The 22174-nt window shown below is 32.0% G+C and overlaps 1 protein-coding gene across 1 annotated transcript in view; it reads left to right on the forward strand.

Moving 5' to 3' along the window:
* Positions 1-22174, forward strand: part of EPHA6 (EPH receptor A6) — a 983513-nt gene that overhangs the window by 583903 nt on the left and 377436 nt on the right. Inside the window, 2 exon segments of the mRNA XM_051984381.1 lie at positions 8399-8507; positions 11991-12061. Of these exon segments, the coding sequence (XP_051840341.1) occupies positions 8399-8507; positions 11991-12061 (180 nt within the window).

Consider the following 22174-nt stretch of genomic DNA (forward strand, 5'->3'; position numbering starts at 1 on the left):
GTTTGACCATATGCTAATTATGCAGCAGCTTGATCACACAATGAATAGAATGATGGTCCTGAAGTCAGGAGGAGTTTAATTCTGATCTCAGGGGCAACTAGGTGGGGCAGTGGGGCACTGAAGTGAGGAGGACCTGAGTTCAAATCTGACTTCAGACACTTAACACTTCCTAGCTGTGTGACCTTGGGCAAATCACTTAACTCCCATAGCCTCAGCAAAAAAAAAAAAAAAAATCTGACCTCAAATACTAACTGTGATACCCTAGGCAAGTCACTTAACCCTGTTTGCCTCAGTTTCCTCATCAGAGAAGGAAATGAAACTACTTAAGTATCTTTGCCAAGAAAACTTCAGATGGGATCATGAAGAATTAGGCATGACTAATTAACTAAGCAACAACAGCACTACATTGTCCCTGATTGATGGGTTTATTTTTTTAGTCTCATATCTGTTTTATAGGGTTTTTTCCCCCTCTCTCTTACTTTGCTTCCAGAATCTCAACTTTACTATTTTTATCATTGCCAGAATATATCAGTTCTTTTCTCCACTTTAATCTGCTACTTCTTTCTGTTAATCTTCTAGTTTTTTTCTGCTGGGAAATATATAACTAACCTTACAATTTTAGGATATAGAGTTGAGTTTAAAATTTTCTTTGAATAAACTGAAAGAGAAACAAAGGGACATGATATTTAGTATACATTTATAAGCTTACATTTGACTTCCAAAAAAAATTTGCTTATTTCCTTGTTTGGACCTCTAATTCAAATAGCATCTCAATAACTTAAGCCTAGATAGATGAGAAAAATAAAATGACAAAAGCATCATCATATGATAAGTTCTATGTGAATGGTACAGACCATAATTGTAGAAAAATTCTGAAGAAAAAGATAGCCCTACAGGCTGAAGAAGCAATGAAGGATTGTAACCTACCACATATGACTATCCTTAATTGTGCAATTTTAAAAGCAAAAATCAAATTAATTTTGAATTTCTCATTTCTTCCCTTTACTTTGATATTTATAATAGGCATGTTTCATGTGATTTAAGATTGTGCATAGCAGTGGGGGGAAAGGATAAGGAAAGCATTGAAACCATTTTTTTAGTTTTCTCAATCTTTGATTTAAAAAAAATGGAAGTGGAGTAAGAATAACAATATTTTTAATATCATCTTTATAGCCACCAACCAAGAAAAATGCTCTAACTTCTTATTAAGAATACAAATCACCTCTTTTCCAATGGCAGACTATCAAATATGCTAACATTGCATTCCAAAAAATTAGGTCAATATTGTTCTTTCAGTGCTATTTAAAATGTTCACTTTTAAAAAAGAGTTTAACAAGGGGCACAATTCCATATAAAATGGCACATGAAAAACAAACAGTAAATTTTACTTTGCAATCAAAATGGAAACAAGAATAACCTTGATTACAGAGAGAGATGAAATCATGTGTCTGCATGAGAGAAAGAAAACTTTCACTAAAAATAGCCAAGTAGTTTTTTTTTTCTCTCGTGCTTTCCTTAAACTCCACAGAAAGATTGTCTGAATCCTCAATATAAGATGTTACTTTTAAAACCTCAAAAAAATTCACATCAGGAGATCTTTTCTCTCAGCCATTGTGCAACTATTTTTAGTCAATTAATCCCCTATTCACAAAGCTTAACTTTATTTATTGTTAATTGACCACATAATGAAATATAACATTTCAATGTACTTCTATTTCTCTAAGCAGATAATAGTCAGAGGATAAAAGAAACATTATCTAACAAACTTGTCTCACAGAACATTTTCTTTCTTTTCTTGAGTTTTACAATGATTTCAGTATGGATAACTTTGCTCTAGGGCTTTAAATACATGAGTAAAACATCATTTCTCCTCTACTGCAAGAGTCATTGAATATATATTTACAATCATGATTGAGAAATAAACACATAACATTAGTAATAGATCACAGTTGTATAGTCTTCCATCAACATGACAGAAGTATTTGCAATTATTCTGCTTTTTAAAAATCCCAGCTTATTTTGTAGGGAGAGAAAAATATTGATTTGCATTTATATATTTTTGAATAAGAGACAAAATAGAACAATGAGTAGAAAGCCTGAGTCAAGCTTATGTAAGTTCAAGTTCTATCTCTTGGGATAGGATGTGCATAAGTCATTCAGTCAGTCACTTGAACTTTTAGTGCCCTGGAGAATGATGACTGCAAGATCAGGGCTGATCTGCACTAATACAGGAAACTTCCTCTCTGGAAATCCTACATCAATACAATTACAAGGTGTAAGAAGATTGGAAAAGAGAAAAGAGAGGGCTCTAAAACATATGTAAAATCTTACATTTGATACTAGAAACAATAGGTAGCTTCTGGTGTTGATTAAATAAGAGGATAAAATGGTCAAGTTTCTACTTTAGGAAAATTATTTTGATTAAATAGAATATGAATAGTATTGGAAAGATACTTGAAGCAGAAAGACCAACTAGCGGGATATTGCAAGCTATGTACTCCAAGTATGGGGAGACAAAATCCTGCTTCAGAGTGATGGCAGTCAAAGACTAAAGAGGAATATACATGAGAGATATTACCAAGGCAAAACTGACAGTACATGACAACCTATTGAATGTAAAAGGTAAGAGAGATTGACGAATCATGGATAAGAAGTAGTCTGTAAGCTTTGTGAATTGGGAAATAGTGTTTCTCACAACAGTAACAAAAAAATTAGAAAAAAGGAAGGATTGGGAGGATGATAATGAACTCAATTTTAAACACTGAAACATTCATTTTAGGATATCCAACAGGCAGTTTGAGATGTAAGACTGGAGTTAAAGAGAGAGGTTAATGCTGAATAAATACATCTGCATAAATATGATTGATAAATACAGGGGGAACTGATGAAATCACCAAGTGAAACAGTAGATAGAGAAAACAAGAGGACTTCTTGGAGAACACTTGTGGTTATCAAGTGTGACCTAGATGAGGATCCAGGGAAAGATATTGTAAAGGAGAGGTCCAATAGATTAAAGAATAACCAGGTGAGTTTGGGGTCCCCAAAAACTAGAGAGGAAAATTTCAAGGAGGAGAAATTGATTAGTAGTTTTAAAGACTATAGAGGAATCAAAAAAATGAAAACTGAAAAGTCTGTTGAATTTGGCAACTAAAAATTTATTAGTAACTTTGAAGAGTAATTCTGTGGAATGCTAAAGTTGAAAGCCAGGTTATAAAGGCTTAAGAAGAGAATAAGGGGAGAGAAAGTGGTGGTACCTTTTATATCTACTTTTCTGAGGAGTTTAGACTCAAAGTACAGAAGAGATATAAGACAATATTAAAGATAGAAAAATCAAGTGAGAGCTTTTTCAGAACATAAGTAGGGAATAAGCCAGTAGATAGGGAATAATTGAAAGATGATAAGAGATGATCGGAGATGGGGCAATTTGTTAGAAGATATAGAATGTTATCAGATTAATAGACATGTAGAGAGATGAGCCTTGGTAAAGAGTAAGGCCACTTCAAGTGAAACAGGTTGAAGGAAATAGTGACATAAGATATCTGAGTAGAGGAAATGAGCAAGAAGAAGAAGATGCTTATGGTGAATGGCCTCTTTTTGTGTAAAATATGGGGTGAGAGAGCAATGAGAGGCTTGAGGAGGGATGAAAAGATTTGGAAGTTCTTGTGTGAAGAGTCAACATGGTTCCATGATTTTCAATATCTTCTTTCAGAAATATATGATTTAGGAATATGATGATGGAAGTAATCCAAGACTGAGACTTGACAGGCAAGATTTTTCAATAGCATTAATAAGAAAGGGATTGGAGACAGAGGGGAAAATGGAATGACCACAAATTGTGATAAGGTAAAGGAATTTTAGAGTACATGAAAATAGAAGATGGCAAGATGAAGGATATGAATTTCTGTGAATAGCTGTCATAAGATAAAAAAAATAGATTAAGAAACAATAAGTAAATAAAGAAAGTTAGGATGTTTGAAGGTATATCAATATAGATTTAGTAGAAGTCTCCTAGAATGAGATCAGGAGTTAGGGAGAAGAGAATGGCTGGATGATAAATATGGATTGAATGAATTTCAGAGAAATGGAAATTAATAAGGCTCCTGATCCATTATCAGGAGAGCCAAAAAGTAGCAATAGCGAGTAAGAAATGTTCCAATTTTTCTCCATTGACTAGTGAATTAAAGAGTAGAAGTAAAAATGCAACTAATTCTAGAAAAAGTGAGCAAAAAAAGTTCTCATCAAGAGGAAACTAGTACTCAGTGAGTACATGAAGATAAAGGAAATGAGATTGGAAAAAGTTTAAGATGGAAATCATTTATTACATATAGAGCAGGCATTGCAGAAAGCACAATGGAAGGAGTAAGGGTTAAGGGAGATGGAAATCAGTGAGAGATCAAGAAACAGAATTTGATCAATGGCAGCTGAGGGTTCATAATTGCTGGCATGAGAAGGTCTGATGGAGGTAGAGCGAAGCTTACTAATCATTAAAAAATGAGTGCATTTGCACATTATATAATAACTATCATTTTTCATAGAAGTTCATTCTTTTCCAGGAAGCTGTGTATCACTAGAAAGGATGAGGGCAGAAAAAAGTACCCATAGGTAATACAACTGTTATGGAGTTGGGAGGTAGCCACAGAACTTCATAGAATGGATACTCAGGGAAATTTTTAAAAAATTACTATGGTGACAAAATGACTATGTTGACAGAAATATGGTTATATTCTATTATTCATTTTTAATTAGAATTGGAAGAGGGTTGTCCAGACCTTTGATTTAGTCAGTATATAAAATTCCCAGTGTGAACCACTACCAGTCCAGGTCAAAAGCTGACCAGTAACTTAGTGCCATAAATCTAGAGGTAAAAGAAATCATCTAGCCAGATTTTCTCATTATGCAGTTTAGGAAAGAGGTTCATAGATGTGAGGCAACTTGTCTAAAATCACATAGGTAGTAAATGTGAGAGTCAGATCTTGAAGCAACATTCTCTGTTTCCAAACATAATGCCCCTACCACTGTACTAAAAATCTTTTTTAAAGTTTTTTTCATTTATGTTATTTTAAATTTATGCAGTAAAGGAAGCATTTCCATAACATAATATTATAAAAATGGTTGCACATGAAACTGCAAGTCTATTGTATAAAACTTACTATTCTTTTTAAAGTTATGTACATTTTGTTTTTTTTCTCCTTTTTTTCTTCCCTTCCTCCTAAGCCTAAAGATGGATACCATTAGACACAAAATACAAATATGCCTAAATAAGTTTATATATATATATATATATATATATATATATATATACATATATATATATATGTATATATATATATATACACACACATATACATAATATATGTGTGTACACATATATCTATTCTGAAATAAGATAGCATCTTCTTTCATATGTCCTTTGTTTTTTTTTATTTAGGTTTTTAGTCAAAATGATTTTATCATTCAAAGATTTTTCTTAAAACAATATTGCTGTTATTATATACAATGTTCTCTTGGTTCTCCTCATTTCAATCTTCATTGTTTCTTGTATTATTTTGTTATTTCATGTGTCTATCCATGTTTTTCTAAGATCATCAAGCTCATCATTTTATAGTAGAATAGTATTATATTATAGATACCACAACTTGTTTAGTCATTTTCCAATTGATGGGAATCCCCTCAATTTCCAGTTCTTTGCCACCACAAAGAGAGCTGCTATACACATTTTGGAACATATAGGTTCTTGTCTTTTTTCCCTAATCATCTTTAGAAATACTTTAAGCCTTAAAAAATGAGTATTGAAAGATTAATTAATTAACTTGCTTACACAGTTGGAATTGTCAGAGGCAAGAGTTAAACTCAACTCTTCCTGACTCTAGGCTGGCTCTCTTGAAATGGCAATATATGCTCAGGCTGCTATTTTATCAGGAATAGTGGAAGTTTCCAAGTAGAGTCTGGATGACCAATTATGATGGATATCATGGATAGGATTGCTATTCAATTAATTGAACCAAATAAGTTATGAGGTCCTTCTCAGTTATGAAATTCAGTATTTCTGATAATTTCACTCCTGCAACAAAGTATGAATTTTATAAACATTTATTAGATAATTTTTAATTTGTCATGTAAGTGAAATATCATTGTCTCTCTCTTTCTATCATTCATTACTTGATCATCTTTGTCTTGAGCTGTGTAGACCAGGTAGCTTTGAGTGAGCCCCTTGATACTTAAATATGTATACTGTGAAAATAAAAAAAATTAATTGTAATTTTATAAGACTATATATTGTATTATAACAGCAATAACTAAGCAATTAAGTGTTTTTGTTTCAAATAGCTTCTTTATTTATCTTCAAATAGCTAATGTTATTTTTAAGATGGCTATTTGTTACTATTCGTTATTCAATAATTTCTTCTAAGAAAATGTGACATTTTGGAGAATGAAATCAATTTCCATAATATCACTGTTATCAGGGATTATCTAATAAAGAACCCATGATATTTATTGGATAAGATGTGAGTGTTAACTTGTCTATGGAGTTTATGTGGAGTAATGAATATTGTTCATTGTTGCCTGAAAATATCTCGATTAAATCATACTAACAAAAATGTAATGTCAAGGATGTAATAAGTTGCTCTCACTGAAACTTGGACATAAATTACCTTTGTCTTTATTTACATTTAAGCTTGGTCTCCTAGAGATTCAGAAACAGTGTATAAATTTCAAGCATTCCATAGCAAAGATGCTATTTTTGTAAATATGTAAACATTCTTCATGTAAACCAAAAGAAAAAAAATCCCGTGAATTCTCAAGGTAAAGAAGCTTTTTTTTTTGAAATGCAGTATACTCAAATTTAAATAAATTAATAGCAACAAGGAATATGTTTGTTTTTAATTTAGTCAAATTTACTAGGCTAGATGAGGTTAATGTTTTCTCTTTGCGGAAATCATCTGAAATGTCAATTATTCAAACTTTTATTAAGTCAAAGGACAATAAAAAGGACTATTTTTATATTTCAAAATACTTTAAATTAATTAATATAATGAGGCAAAATGTATTAAAATATACATTTTACTATAAGAAGATGTAGTCAAAACAGATTTGGTATCAGAAAACTTGGCTTCAAATTCTAACTCTTTATCTTTGTGGCTCTCAGATTCCTCATCCATACTATTAGGACTTTAGATATGGTGATTTCAAAATACCCCAGTAGCTCTAAATATGTGGTATAGCTGGCAATTTAGATGCCATTGGGTCAGTCAGCAGCATTTATTTAGTGCTCATTTAGAGAAGGTATAATAAAAGAATGACCAAAAAATGTAAAACATGTTACTGTTAAAAGAAATGCAAAACATAATGTAGATAATAGTCAAAATAGAAATCAAAGATAGGTTTGAATTTATAAGGCAAATGTGTCTTGATAATATTTACTGAGTAATTCAGGAAAAATTCCCAAGATAATAATTTTACTTTTATTGGGGAGATTAATCTTCTTTTGCTTATTCTATTATTAAAGCCTTTTACTTTTATGACAATTCATTTCTACACATATTTTTCATTATTCAGTGAGTTTTCTCTTATAAAATATTTTTAAAAAGAAAAAATCAACTAAATCAACTAAACTATTAATTATGTCTAACAGTATTTTTATCACTCTGTACAAATAGTCCCCCACTTCTGTAATTATCTAGTATTTAGGTTTACTTGTATATTTTCCATTTTCATGATAATAGTTATGATATATATGATTTCCTGGCTTTGTTTACTTTACTTCATCAGTTCATATACTTCTCCTGCTTTTCTGAATTTTTCATAATTTCTAACAGTTTATTACTATTCAATAACATTTATTGCTCACTCATTTCCCAATCTATGAGTGCTTACTTTGTTTATTACAGATAAAGAGATTGAGTTTCTAAAAGATCCATTAACTCAGAAACATGTATAATAAACATAAATAAACAGGGCAGACACAAGCTTCAAATTTGCTGACCTGCTCTCTAGGGTCTACTCCACCTCTAAATTTATAATCCTATGATTCTTTGATTATATCAGACAGCACATATATTAGATATATAACAGATATCAGACTAAGTATCTGTAAGTAAGTGTAAGTATCTCTGTAAGTGTAACAAAGACAATATTCATCCCCAAATTTTTAGTCTTTAGTCTTTTATGCTTTTGTGCCACAGTTATCCTGTAAGTTATCATGTCATTGTTTTAGCATTTGATATGGATCAACATGTATTGATTTCATGTTTAAAACATTGTGTTATAAATCATATAGTGCCTATTTGTGATATTAATAACATTTTTCTTATGGGTTTAAAAACCCAGAATGATTAAATAGTCAGAAGGTAAACTATTTCACAAGAACTGAATATCTATTTATATATTTCTATTGCAGCTTCTGATATAGCAGCAGAGCAGGGGCAGATTCTTGTAATAGCCACTGCAGCAGTGGGTGGATTCACTCTTCTGGTCATCCTCACCTTGTTCTTTTTAATCACTGGAAGGTAATTAATATATGCTAGAAAATTGAGTATATTGCTAGATAAAATTATTAATCAGTTAAAAATATTTATTGAGTACATATTACATGTCATTGTATATCTATATATTCTTTTGTGATTAGATTTATGTACTTTTTTCAAATCAGTTATAGTGCATGCTTTTTGTGGAGTGACTGTATATTTGGGGGTATATGCCTTTTAGGTCAAAAAATGCATATAATTTTAATTAACTTACTAATTTAAAGTATTCATAGAATGAATACAGAATCCCCAAAGGTAAAGCTGAGGGCAGGGGAAAGGGAGGAAATGAGTTAGCACCAATAAAAACAACAAATTGGGAATGAGAAGACCTGGTTCAAATCTGAGCTCTGCCACTTCCTGCATGAGACATTAGGGGAAAGTCTCATAGCCTCTCAATTTCAATTGCTTCACCTGCAAAAGTGGAGTTCTATGAGTCTATCCTTTTTTTATACATGTGGATATCATAATGCTTTCATCTAATTATTATTGCTTGGTGCAGAGACCTTCCTCTTTTATCTAGAGAGCTTTTTAGCTGCCAAATGTAATGTTAATTTAGGTATTGAAAGAAAACATTTTTTTTCTCCTGTAATTTAGGCAGTGCTGAATATGAATGTGTAGGGGCTTATCACTTAATAGAAAATCACCAAATAAATATTCTAAACTTTAAAAACAATGCATGAATTATGCCAGAAATTCACTATAAGGAAGAGTCTTTTAAACTTATGGGATGTAGAGGACTCAGTGCCTTTATCTTGACTTGCTATCTATTACTATTGCTATTGTCAACTTATTATATCTTACTCCTCAGTGGTTTATGTTGATAAATGGTTCATTAGTTTCCAAGTTCAATAAACACAGCTTTGATATGCTAATAAAGATGTATGGAAGTGTTTTAAAAAACATAGGAATCTTTATAACAATGAAAATATTGGGCTGGGTAAAAAATAAACAGGGCAGATTACAAGCTACAAATTTGCTCACCTGATCTCTAAGGTCTACTCTACCTTTAAGTTTATAATCCTATGATCCTTTGATTGTCGGACATTAGCAGATATCAGACTAATCACACTTTCTAGGCACAAGTCAGAGCCTTGTTCCTTAATCAGAATCAAATATCTTATCTTTCACATTAGATAGGGCTAATTCCTCACAATCAAGCACATTCTAACAAGATGTACAAGTCATAACTGAGCAGATATAGCAAAAGAATAATATAAGTTCAAATATTAGGAAAGATGAAAAATTAAAATATTCATTAAAGAATCCATCATATTTAAAATATAAGTTGTTTAAACTGATTTGAGTATGGCTAAAGAAAAAAAAATAACTAAATCATTAACCATGTAGGAACTTGGTGAGTGATAACAAGATATGAGGTAAATGCTGATACTACCATCTTTACTCTGATACTGTGTTCTACATTTCACCTTCATCCAAATAATCTGTGATTTCCTCAGAGTAGATAAATCTTCCAAATAGCACAGATCATACCCCATCTATATCTATATATCTATATAATTTTGGAAATAATTCCTTGGGAGTGGCCTGAAATAAATTCAAATCACTTGCCAAATCAGAGATGGGATTTGAGCCTCTCTTCTTAATTCCAATTCTAGTGTTCTATTTATTACAAATGACTGACTTCATTTAATTTAATATAATAATTTAATTATTGTAAATGCAATTATCATTACTGAAATTTCCTATTATTTAAATTCTGCTTATTCATTCTAGATAGAGCAGATTTTAGTTTAAGAAATGATAATGTTGTAACTCATTTAAAGATTTACTTAAATCACAAAAGAATACTTTAAAAGGAAATTTCATGTCTAGGAATCACAAAGATAGTTATGATACAAACCAGCAGCTTATTTTTAAGTTAGAATGTTTCATCCAGAAAATTATCATATTTGCTTTAAATATGTGATTTTAAAGGTTTGATGTATTCTTTAGTGTAATTGTTTGATTCACAAAGATCAAAATTATTCTATTTTCCAGCAAAATAAATCTCAACAATTTTTATAATGAATTTTGTTTAAATTAAATAACTATTCAATTAAGAGATATTTATTCATTCAGGTAAAGTTTAATAAAACTTATCCATCCAACTAACTAAATTATACATACCTTATTTTCCTGCAAAGTTTTCTTTAATTAATGTTTTAAAATAATACAAATAGTTTAATAAAAATAATCATTAAGATAGTAGAAAATAGAAAGTATTTTATGAAGGCCAAATTGTTACAAATTGAATGTAGTTTTATTTGCACAGTGAAAAATTTATGATCATTCAGGAACAAATTAATTAATTCAATAAATTTTTAAAAGATATCATTAAACCTAAACTTCAAATGTATTCCTAGAATATAATTGCAGTTTTTTTTTGGGGGGGACAACTTAATAATGTCATAAGTTTAGTACTAAAGAGTTTTTTTTTGTTTTATTATTTAAACAATTGCTTAGAAGATTAAACCTCCTTACATTTCTAATATCCTATGCATAGAACTGTTTCAAATATGTAAGATAAAAATTCATCTTGAAAGTATAATATAAACACAGTGATGAATGAGCATTCACTGGATATTATTCTTTGAAGACAGTTTGAAAAATTTTTGAATAAAATACTCAATTTTCCATAGAACTTTGAGGCACATTTCACTTTGAGAGTTTGAATTGGTATTCTACAGATGTTTTCTGCTTCACCATTTAGAATTAGCAATTTGATGAACTGTCATATCATAAGGATATTGATGAATCTATTCATATTGAGGAGGCAGGGTATGAGATAAGCAGCTGCCTGTGCACTTCATCATGTGATTATATGCCCTAAGAGCAAACAGAACATATTTCCATCAAGTTTCAGATGTGAAATGAAAATTGTAATGAGTGTGATCCCTCCCAAAATGAAAACCAACTAGGTTAAATTCCCTAGAATCTTATCCTGAAGCCTGATATGTTTAATTTTTATTACTAAAGATAAATTCTTGATGCCTGTAGCAGTTATGTAACATACAAGCAATGTGAGATCTGTATGGCTGGCTATGGGGGACTTTGTCTAGTCCCTAACATTCCCACCAATATAATAAACTGGGACAGTGAATTTCTCAATTCATATATTATTGTTTTTGATGATATCTCAATATTATTTGCAATCAATTTGAACTTTCACTCAAAACCTTGTATAGGATTTTATTCTTTATGCAACTGTACTATAGGAGACCTGTGATCTCTTCGCTAAGAATGCATTTTTCAGTGATACAAATCATAGTTCATTCATATCTGCCAGTCTTATGTAATGTCAGTCTACTTCCTCCTATCACTTTGGTCTTAGAACAATATAATTCCCAATGAATCAGGTATATTTTAATGCCATTCATTCTAAATAATTCAGATTCATGTCTAGCACAGTTCTTCAGAAGACAGGAACAAGATTTTTAAATAGGATTTTGTTTGCCTTTCCAAAAGGTGCCAGTGGTACATAAAGGCCAAAATGAAATCTGAAGAGAAAAGAAGAAATCATTTACAAAATGGACATTGTAAGTAATGTTAACTCATTCCATGCTTTTTCCTTGCATAACCTTCTATCATACTGCCTCACAAGTTCATTTAAAATTTGCATTCATTCAGTCAAGCTGGATTTTTAAAAAAATCTCTCACTTCCTACTCTTCAAAATTCAAGCTTTTCATCAGTTTTTCAGGTTCATCTGTGAATTCACACCTGTTCCTCATTAGATGATATTAGTTTTCCCACTTTTGCATGCTGTGGAACAAGACAGGCTGAATTTTGCTAAAAATGCAAGTCAACTATGTTCTATTGAGTTATTATATAAATATTATATGTAATATGTTATATTAGTCTATATATACATACATATATATTATATATAGACTCACACTATCTCTAAAATGTGATCTGCTTTTAGTTAGTTATATTTTCCATGGTATGATAGGGAATTCTCCTAACTTTTTTCTAGGGAATATATTTTTCAGTATAAAATAAAATGATTGAATTCATTAAAACATTCAAAAACTAGAATATCAGCTTTTTAATTCTAAAACATATATAAAAGCCTTGTGCAAGAGCACAGTCATTTAAAAGATCTCTTCCCAAGCAAGATATAATTACCATTAAGATTAGTTTTATCATTTCCTTCCTCTAAGTTATAAATTTCTCTCTGAGAATTATTGTGTCTAAGAAGAGCTGAAATGATGACAGGAAGGTGAAGTTCCCTAACCAGAATATAATTACAGAATATGAAAAAAACCTGTTTAATTCTTGAACCTTGTGTTTTTTACCATTATTATTTAATTGGAATATGAATATACCCAAGCTCCTTCTTCTAACAAATTAAAACAACCATAGAGACCATCTGGGCTATAAACAATGATACAATTTGCCCTTATTTTCAAAGTTAATTTCAAATCTATTACAAGAAGAAAGAACTAAAAACAGACATCAATTATGCTAGAGAACGGGGGGGGGGAGGGGAGGGAAGGTTTAAAGAAGACTTAGTCTTGAAACCAGAAAGCCAGAGACATGTTTTATGGCAGGAAAATCCGATAGCTGCTGAGAACCTTAATTCTCATAATGAAAGGCAGAAATATAATAACAAAGAATTAAATACTAGTATGCATGATAGCAGCTAAAATATAGGTTCTAATACATTGGACTTAGTCAAACAGAAAAAGCAAAAATGGTCTGGGTTGAGCATGCTTAAGAAGAAGACTGTAAACAATTATTTAGAGAAAGAGAGAACAATTAAGTTAGTAACAGGATAATGAAAACTATATTTTAGAATGTTTCCCCACTCTCAATTTGATCTACATTATATGGCTTATGAGCATTTTTTGTCTAAGTAAATTTTTAAAAACATTTTATAAAAGACTATCAGTGTAGCATGTATCTAATGACAGTGTCAGTTCCAGCCTAATGAAATTCCCCTAATTATAGACTGATAGCTTACATGTTGGCAGTTAGAAATATTATACATGACAAAGGATATGGGTGTGAATTAACTATGATGTGATGATCAAATAAAATTAAGGGGCAAGAAAGAGAGTTGCCCTGGAAGAAAGGGGAAGGGAAATGGGGAAAATTCTCTCACATAAAAGTGGTATGCAAGAAAGAGCTTTACATAACAAGGGGAAACAGAAGAGATGGAAGGCAATACTCAATCCTCACTCTCATCAGAATTAATCTGATATAACAGGCATGGACCCACACTTAATACCATATACCAAGATAAGATCAAAATGGGTCCATGACCTAAGCATAAAGAACGAGATTATAAATAAATTAGAGGAACATAGGATAGTTTATCTCTCAGACTTGTGGAGGAGAAAGAAATTTGTGACCAAAGATGAACTAGAGACCATTACTGATCACAAAATAGACAATTTTGATTACATCAAATTAAAAGGCCTTTATACAAATAAAACTAATGCAAACAAGATTAGAAGGGAAGCAACAAACTGGAAAAACATCTTCATAGTTAAAGGTTCTGATAAAGGCCTCATTTCCAAAATATATAGAGAACTGACCCAAATTTATAAGAAATCAAGCCATTCTCCAATTGATAAATGGTCAAAGGATATGAACAGACAACTTTCAGATGATGAAATTGAAACTATTACCACTCATATGAAAGAGTGTTCCAAATCATTATTAATCAGAGAAATGCAAATTAAGACAACTCTGAGATACCACTACACACCTGTCAGATTGGCTAAGATGACAGGAAAAAATAATGATGAATGTTGGAGGGGATGCGGGAAAACTGGGACACTAATGCATTGTTGGTGGAGTTGTGAACGAATCCAACCATTCTGGAGAGCAATCTGGAATTATGCCCAAAAAGTTATCAAATTGTGCATACCCTTTGATCCAGCAGTGTTTCTATTGGGCTTATATCCCAAAGAAATACTAAAGAAGGGAAAGAGACCTGTATGTGCCAAAATGTTTGTAGCAGCCCTGTTTGTAGTGGCTAGAAACTGGAAAATGAATGGATGCCCATCAATTGGAGAATGGCTGGGTAAATTGTGGTATATGAATGTTATGGAATATTATTGTTCTGTAAGAAATGACCAGCAGGATGAATACAGAGAGGACTGGCGAGACTTACATGAACTGATGCTAAGTGAAATGAGCAGAACCAGGAGATCATTATACACTTCGACAACGATATTGTATGAGGACATATTTTGATGGAAGTGGATTTCTTTGACAAAGAGACCTAACTGAGTTTCAATTGATAAATGACGGACAGAAGCAGCTACACCCAAAGAAAGAACACTGGGAAACGAATGTGAACTATCTGCATTTTTGTTTTTCTTCCCAGGTTATTTATACTTTCTGAATCCAATTCTCCCTGTGCAACAAGAGAACTTTTCAGTTCTGCAAACATATATTGTATCTAGGATATACTGCAACATATCTAACATATATAAAACTTCTTGCCATCTAGGGGAAGGGGTGGAGGGAGGGAGGGGAAAAATCGGAACAGAAACGAGTGCAAGGGATAATGTTATTAAAAAATTACCCTGGCATGAATTCTGTCAATATAAAATAATTATTAAATAAAAATTTAAAAAAAATCTGATATAACATACATACTAACAAACACAATATAACATACACACTAACTTGAGTATAGAAATCTAACTTATACAGCAGAAAAGTAGAAAGAGATGGGGATGAGAAAAGAGGAATGGATATTCTGTATAATAGAGGGCAGATTTAAAAAGGCAAAACAGAATAGTTAGGAGGTACAGGGGAGTCAGGGAATCAGAGAGAGTGAGAAAATAAATAGGGAGGAGGGAAATGCACAGTTAACTGTGGGTGTGAATGGGATGAATTCACCCATGAAATAGAATCAGATGGAAGAATAGATTAGAAACCAGATTACAACAATATGTTGTTTAGAAGAAACATATTTGAAAAAGACAGACAAACAGAGTAAAAATAAAGGCTAGAGCAAAATCTATTATGTATCAGCTGAGGATTTTTTTTTAATTGTTCTTGTTTTGGTTTGGTTTTTATTCTTTTTTTTTTTAGAGGAGGGGTAACAATTATGATTCCAGATGAAATAAAAGCAAAAATATATTCAATTAAAAGAGATTCATCAGGGAGACTATGTTTTGCTAAGAGGCATCATAAATAGTGAAATAATATCATATTAAACACCAAATGAAATAACCTTAAGTGAAAAGTTAAATGAATTACAAGAAGAAATAGCTAGTAGAAATATATTAGTGGGAAATCCAACATTTCTCTTCTTAGTGCTAGATAGTTTTTTTTCCCTTTAAGAATATTATTTCCCTAATTATATGTCAATTTTTATAATTCATTTTTACAATATTTTGAGTTCCAAATTTTTCTCCTTGCCTTCCTCCCCTCCCATCTTCTGAAATGGTAAGCAATTTGATGTGGGTCATACATGTTGGCAGTTAGAAATATTATACATGACAAAGGATATGGGTGTGAATTAACTATGATGAGATGATCAAATAAAATTAAGGAGCAAGAAAGAGAGTTGCTGTCATGTTAAACATTTCCATATTTGTCACAATTATGGAAAAAAAAACAGATAAAAAAGGAAAAAACACACAAAAAAGAATGAAGTGAAAATATTTGCTTCAATTTGCACTCAGAATCCATCAGTTCTTTATCTGAATATGGATGGCATTTTCATTCATGAGTTCTTTGTATTTGGGTTGGATCACCATGTTGCTGAGAAAAGTTGAGCCATTCATAGATGATCATCTCACAACATTGCTGATACTGCACACATAGTTTTTCTGGTCTTATTCATTTTATTTTACATCAATTCATACAACTCTTACCAGGTTTTTCTGAAATCTGCCTGCTCATAATTTCTTATTACACAATATTATTTTATTATATTTTAATATACACCTCCTTCAGCCATTCCCCATTAATGAGCATTTTTGCAATTTCTAGTATTTTGCCATCATGAAATCCATATTTTTCTAGGTATTCCTTCATTTCACTTAGGTTGTCAAATTTATTAGCATAAAGTTGAGCAAAGTAACTCCAGATAATTGCTCTAGTTTCCTCTTCATTGGTGTATAGTTCTCCCTTTTCATTTTTAAGACTAACAATGTGATTTTTCCTCTTTCCTTTTTCTAATCAAATTTGCCACGGGCTAATGTATTTTATTGGTTTTCATAGAACCAACTCTTAGTTTTATTTATTAATTTAATAGTTTTTTTTTTTTACTTTCAATTTTATTAATCTTTTATTTTTAGAATTTCAAGTTTAGTGTTTGATTGGGGGGTTTTAATTAGCTCTTTTTCTAGCTTTTTTTTACTTGCAAGCCTAATTCATTGATTTTCTCTTTCTCTATTTTATGCAAGTAGGCCTCTAGAGATATAAAATTTACACTTAATACCACTTTGGCTGCATATTTTCTGCTCTTTCCTCCCATAAATTCTCTTCCCCTGGGATCTCTAAGCTATCTACATTGGTGATTGTACTGGTTGCCCTGGCTGCCTAACTCCCATTTCCAATTGAAATAGACCTTTTTTTGGCCATCTTTGAAATTATCTTTTGCTTTTAATTTGTTGCAATCCCAATATTTGTGGGTTCTGCCCATCCAGAGTTAATTCAGAGGATGGATTTCATAATTATTGTGAGGGTTGTAAAGAAGGTCAGAGAGAAACATGCATCATTTCCACCATCTTGGCTCTGTCCCTGACACTATATATATTATGCAGAAAAACAGATAAAGAAGGAATTCTACCAAATCCCTTTTATGATGCAAAAAAAAAAAAAAAATTGGTGCTGATACTAAAATATAGAGCAAATAAAAGTTAAATAAAATATTACCAAGTATTCTATAGAAATATATCACAAACATTATAAACTATGACAAGGTAGGATTTATACTAAAAATTCAAGGCTGTTTCTATATTAGGAAAACTATTAGCATAACTTACCATGTCAATAAGGAAAACAACAAAAATCAAATGATTATCACAATAGATGTAAAAAAAAAGGCTTTTGACAAAATACAGAACACATTCCTATTAAAAACACCAGAAAGTACAGAAGGAAATGGAGTTTTTGTTTAAATAATAAGTATTGGCTATCTAACATCAGCAGCAAGCATTATTTATAATAAGCTGAAAGCCTTCCCTGTAAGATTGAGGATGCTCATTATTCACTATTATTCAACACTATTATTCAATATTTTACTAGAAATGCTAGCTATAATAAAATATTGAATAATAGTGTTGATTATCTAAACATACTATATATCATTTATAGAGAATATAACAATAGGACAAGAAAAATTGACAGGATAAAAATAATCTATAAGGAAAATGCATCATTCTCTGCAAATGCTATAGTATGTTTAGATAATCAACTAAAAAACTAGTTCAAACAATTATTAATTTCAGCAGTCTCACAGAATATCATTTGTCAATGTTTTTATATGTTACCAACAAAATACCAAAATGCCAAAAATTTTTAAAAAGCAATTCCACTTAATATAATTGCACAAAACATAAAATGCTTGGAAATCTATCTACCAGTATAAATCCGGGATTATATGAACAAAATTACAAAATATTTTTCACAAGAATAAAGACAGATCCAAACTATTGGGAAAATATTAATTGCTCATGGTCATACTGAACCAATATAATAAAAAAGCATATTAGCCTATTTAATCGGTGCCAAAACAATAAGAATACTAAAAATTATTTTTAGAGCAAGAAAAAAATAGCAAAATTCATTTGAAACATCAAAAACTCAAGAATATCTTTAAAAATTAAGGAAGACAACCTTAGATTAGCAGATTTTAAACTGTATCATAAAGCAATAATCATGAAAACAATATGGTATTTTCTAAGAAATAAAGTGGTGGATCGGTGAAATAAAAGTGGTACAGAATGCAGAGCAAGACATGAATGACCATAATAATGTAATTTTTGATAAAGCCCAAAGCTCAAGCTTTTGAGTCAAGATATCACATGTCACAAAAATGATGAGAAAACTGAAAATCAGTTGAAAAAATCTAGTAATGGACCAACACCTCAAATCTTATATCAAAATAAAGTCAAAATGAATACATCATTTATATATAAAGGATGATATTATGAACAAATTAGGGGAGCATGGAAAATTTTACTTGTCAGCTCTATAAGTAAGTAAAAAAAAAAAAATCTTATGACCAAACAAAACATGAAGATAAACAGAAGAAGTAGAATGGATAATCTTTATTGCATTAAAAGGTTTTTACACAAACAAAACCAATACAGTCAAGATTATAAAGAAAGCACAAAACTGAAGGGGAAATTATAATGGGCTTTTACAAAATGCATAACAAATTTATAAAAGTCTAAGTCCTTCCCCAATTGATAAATTGTTAAAGGATTAAACAGGCAGTTTTCAGAAGAAATCAAAACTATCTACAGCAATATGAAGGGAGGAAATTCTAAATAACTATGAATTAGTGAAATGCTAATTAAAATAGTTTTGAAGTACTATATCACTTAACAGATTAGCTAAAATCACAGAAAAGGGAAATCATAAATGTTGGAGGGGATATAGAAAAATTGGGACACTGATGCACTATTGATGGGATTGTGAACTAATCCAACCATTTTGGAAAAAAATCTGAAACTGTCCAAAAGACTATAAAAATTGCTCATCTTTTTTTTTAAATAACTTTTTATTGACAGAATGCATGCCAGGGTAATTTTTTACAACATTATTCCTTGCACTCACTTCTGTTCCGATTTTTCCCTTCCCTCCCTCCATCCCCTCCCCCAGATGGCTAACAGTCCTTTACATATTAAATAGGCTACAGTATATCCTAGATACAATATATGTGTGCAGAACTGAACAGTTCTCTTGTTGCACAGGGAGAATTGGATTCAGAAGGTATAAATAACCCAGGAAGAAAAACAAAAATGCAAGCAGTTTATATTCATCTCCCAGTGTTCTTTCTTTGGATGTAGCTGCTTCTGTCCATCCTTGATCAATTGAAAATGAATTAGCTCACTTTATCAAAGAGATCCACTTCCATCAGAATACATCCTCAAACAGTATTGTTGTTGAGGTAAATAATGCTTATTTCACTTAGCATCAGTTCATGTAAGTCTCGCCAGTCCTCTCTGTATTCATCCTGCTGGTCATTTCTCACAGAACAATAATATTCCATAACGTTCATATACCACAATTTACTCAACCATTCTCCAATTGATGGGCATCCATTCATTTTCCAGCTTCTAGCCACTACAAACAGGGCTGCAACAAGCATTTTAAAAATTGCCCATCTTTTGACCTAGAAATACCATTATTGATTCTATTTTCCAAAGAGAATAAAGAAAAAGGAAAAGAATATATATGTACAGGGACTTCCAGCCAAGATGATGGAGAGGAGGCACACAGCTGTGTAAGTTCCATGTGTTCGCTCAGAATCCATTTCATTACAAGCCTCTGAAGTAATGCTTGACTGAAAAAAACACCCACAAATAGCTACCAAGAGAAGTATCCTTGAAATTCGCCAGGAAATTTTTTGTTCGAGGGCGGAGAAGGTTTTAGACCATGTGCAGGCTGAGGGCAGGCAGTGGCAGTGAGAGCACAGCAGACAGTTCATAGCCAAGCAGACCACAGAGGGGTGGGGTGTGATCTCAGCCATCTCTGTGGGAAGAGCTTTGTTACAGGATTGGATACTTTGCCCTGGCAGCAATCCAGCAGATAAGCAGAGAAGCTAAAAACACAGGGGGTGAAGAATACAACTCCAAACAGCTGGAGTCTCTCGGGACCTGGCCATGACTCCCCCATAGTGTCTCAGCATGCTCTCGGAGTCTCAGAGTGCAGGCGCAGCATAGCCATCGCTGTCCTGCTAGGGCCTCGCTGCTGTTCCCCTCAGTCTGTAGAGGAAGCTGGGTAACACCACCTAGCCCAAAAAAGAAAGCAGATTCCTTTTGTTTTGTTTTTTTTCTTTTTTTCTTTGCTAGTTTGTCTTTGATTCTTCTCTGACAAAATGAGCCAAAAATTGAAAAGGACCTTAACCATTGACTGCTTCTATATGGATAGAGAGTAGACTCTTAACCCTGAGGAGACTAAAAACAGACGGTCTCCAGGTGAATCCCCAAAGGAGGAAATCATCTATTCCTCAGCACAGATGAATCCCATAAAAGAAATTTAAAAGGCTCTCACAAGAGAGCTAGAAGACAAATGGGAAAAGGAGAGGGAGGCTTGGCAAGAGAGTCTGGAGAAGTCATCCCACTCATTTAAAGACAGAGTGGATAAAGAAATCAAATCCTTGAAAAACAGGATTAGTGAATTGTAAACAGAAAATTGTTCTCTAAAAAATAAAATTGGTGAAATGGAAAAAAATTCCATAGAACAAACGAACTCAATTGGACAATTAGAAAAAGATATAAAAAAAGTGAGTGAAGAAAATACTTCATTGAAAATCAGAATTGAACAAATGGAATTGAATGACTTGAGGAGACAACAAGAATCAGTCAAGCAAAACCAAAAAAAAAAATCAAACAATGGAAAACCATGTCAAATACCTTCTTGGGAAAACAACAGACCTGGAAAATAGATCCAGGAGAGACAATCTGAGAATTATTGGACTCCCAGAAAAATATGATGAAAAATAGAGCCTAGACACTATTTTCCAGGAAATCATCAAAGAGAACTGCTCAGAAGTCAGAGAAACAGAGGGTAAAATAGACATTGAAAGAATTCATTGATCACCTACTGAAAGGTATCCTAAAATCAAAACACCAAGAAATATAGTGGCCAAATGCCAGAACCCTCAGACAAAGGAAAAAATACTGCAAGCAGCTAGAAAAAACCCAATTCAAATATAGAGGAGCCACAATAAGGATTATCCAGGATCTTGCAGCGTCCACATCAAAAGATCAAAGGGCCTGAAATATGATATTCCCAAAGGCTAAGGAACTCGGTATGCAACCAAAAATAACTTACCCAGCCAGAATGAGCATCTTTTTCCAGGGAAGAAGATGGACATTCAACAAAATAAGTGAATTTCACCTATTTTTGATGAAAAAACCAGAACTTAACAAAAGGTTTGATCCACAAATACAGAACTCAAGAGAAACCTAAAAAGGTAAAAAGAAATCTTGGGAACTATATTTCTGCTATAAAGATGTATAAAGAATACATGTATACCTTGTTCTAGAAACAAGAGATGGAAAGGACATTGTACCAGAAAAAAGGTAAAGTGGGGGTACTACATCTCACGAAGAGGCAAAAGAAACCTATTATATCTGAGAGAAAGAATGAAGGGGGATGAATATAGTGGGTATCTTACTGCCTTCAGAATTGGCTTTAAGAGAAAAATTTTAGACATATTCAATTTATGATGAAACTTCTCCCACCTCATTGAAAAGTGAGAAGAGAAAAGTGAAAAGGGAAAGAATATGCTAAGTGGAAGGGAATACAGAAACTGTGAGGAAAAAGAGTAAGATGGGGGAGGAACTCTAAGGTGGAAGGAGGGATACTAAAAAGGGAGGGCTCTGAGAAGCAAGTGGTGCTCACAAGTTTAATACTGGGGAAAGTGGTAAGGGGGAAAGAAGGGAGAAAAGCATAAACAAAGGTTATCAAGATGGCAAGTAATACAGAATTGGTAATTTTA

The sequence above is a fragment of the Antechinus flavipes genome, chromosome 3, assembly GCF_016432865.1.
Source record: "Antechinus flavipes isolate AdamAnt ecotype Samford, QLD, Australia chromosome 3, AdamAnt_v2, whole genome shotgun sequence".
Classification (NCBI taxonomy): Eukaryota; Metazoa; Chordata; class Mammalia; order Dasyuromorphia; family Dasyuridae; genus Antechinus; species Antechinus flavipes.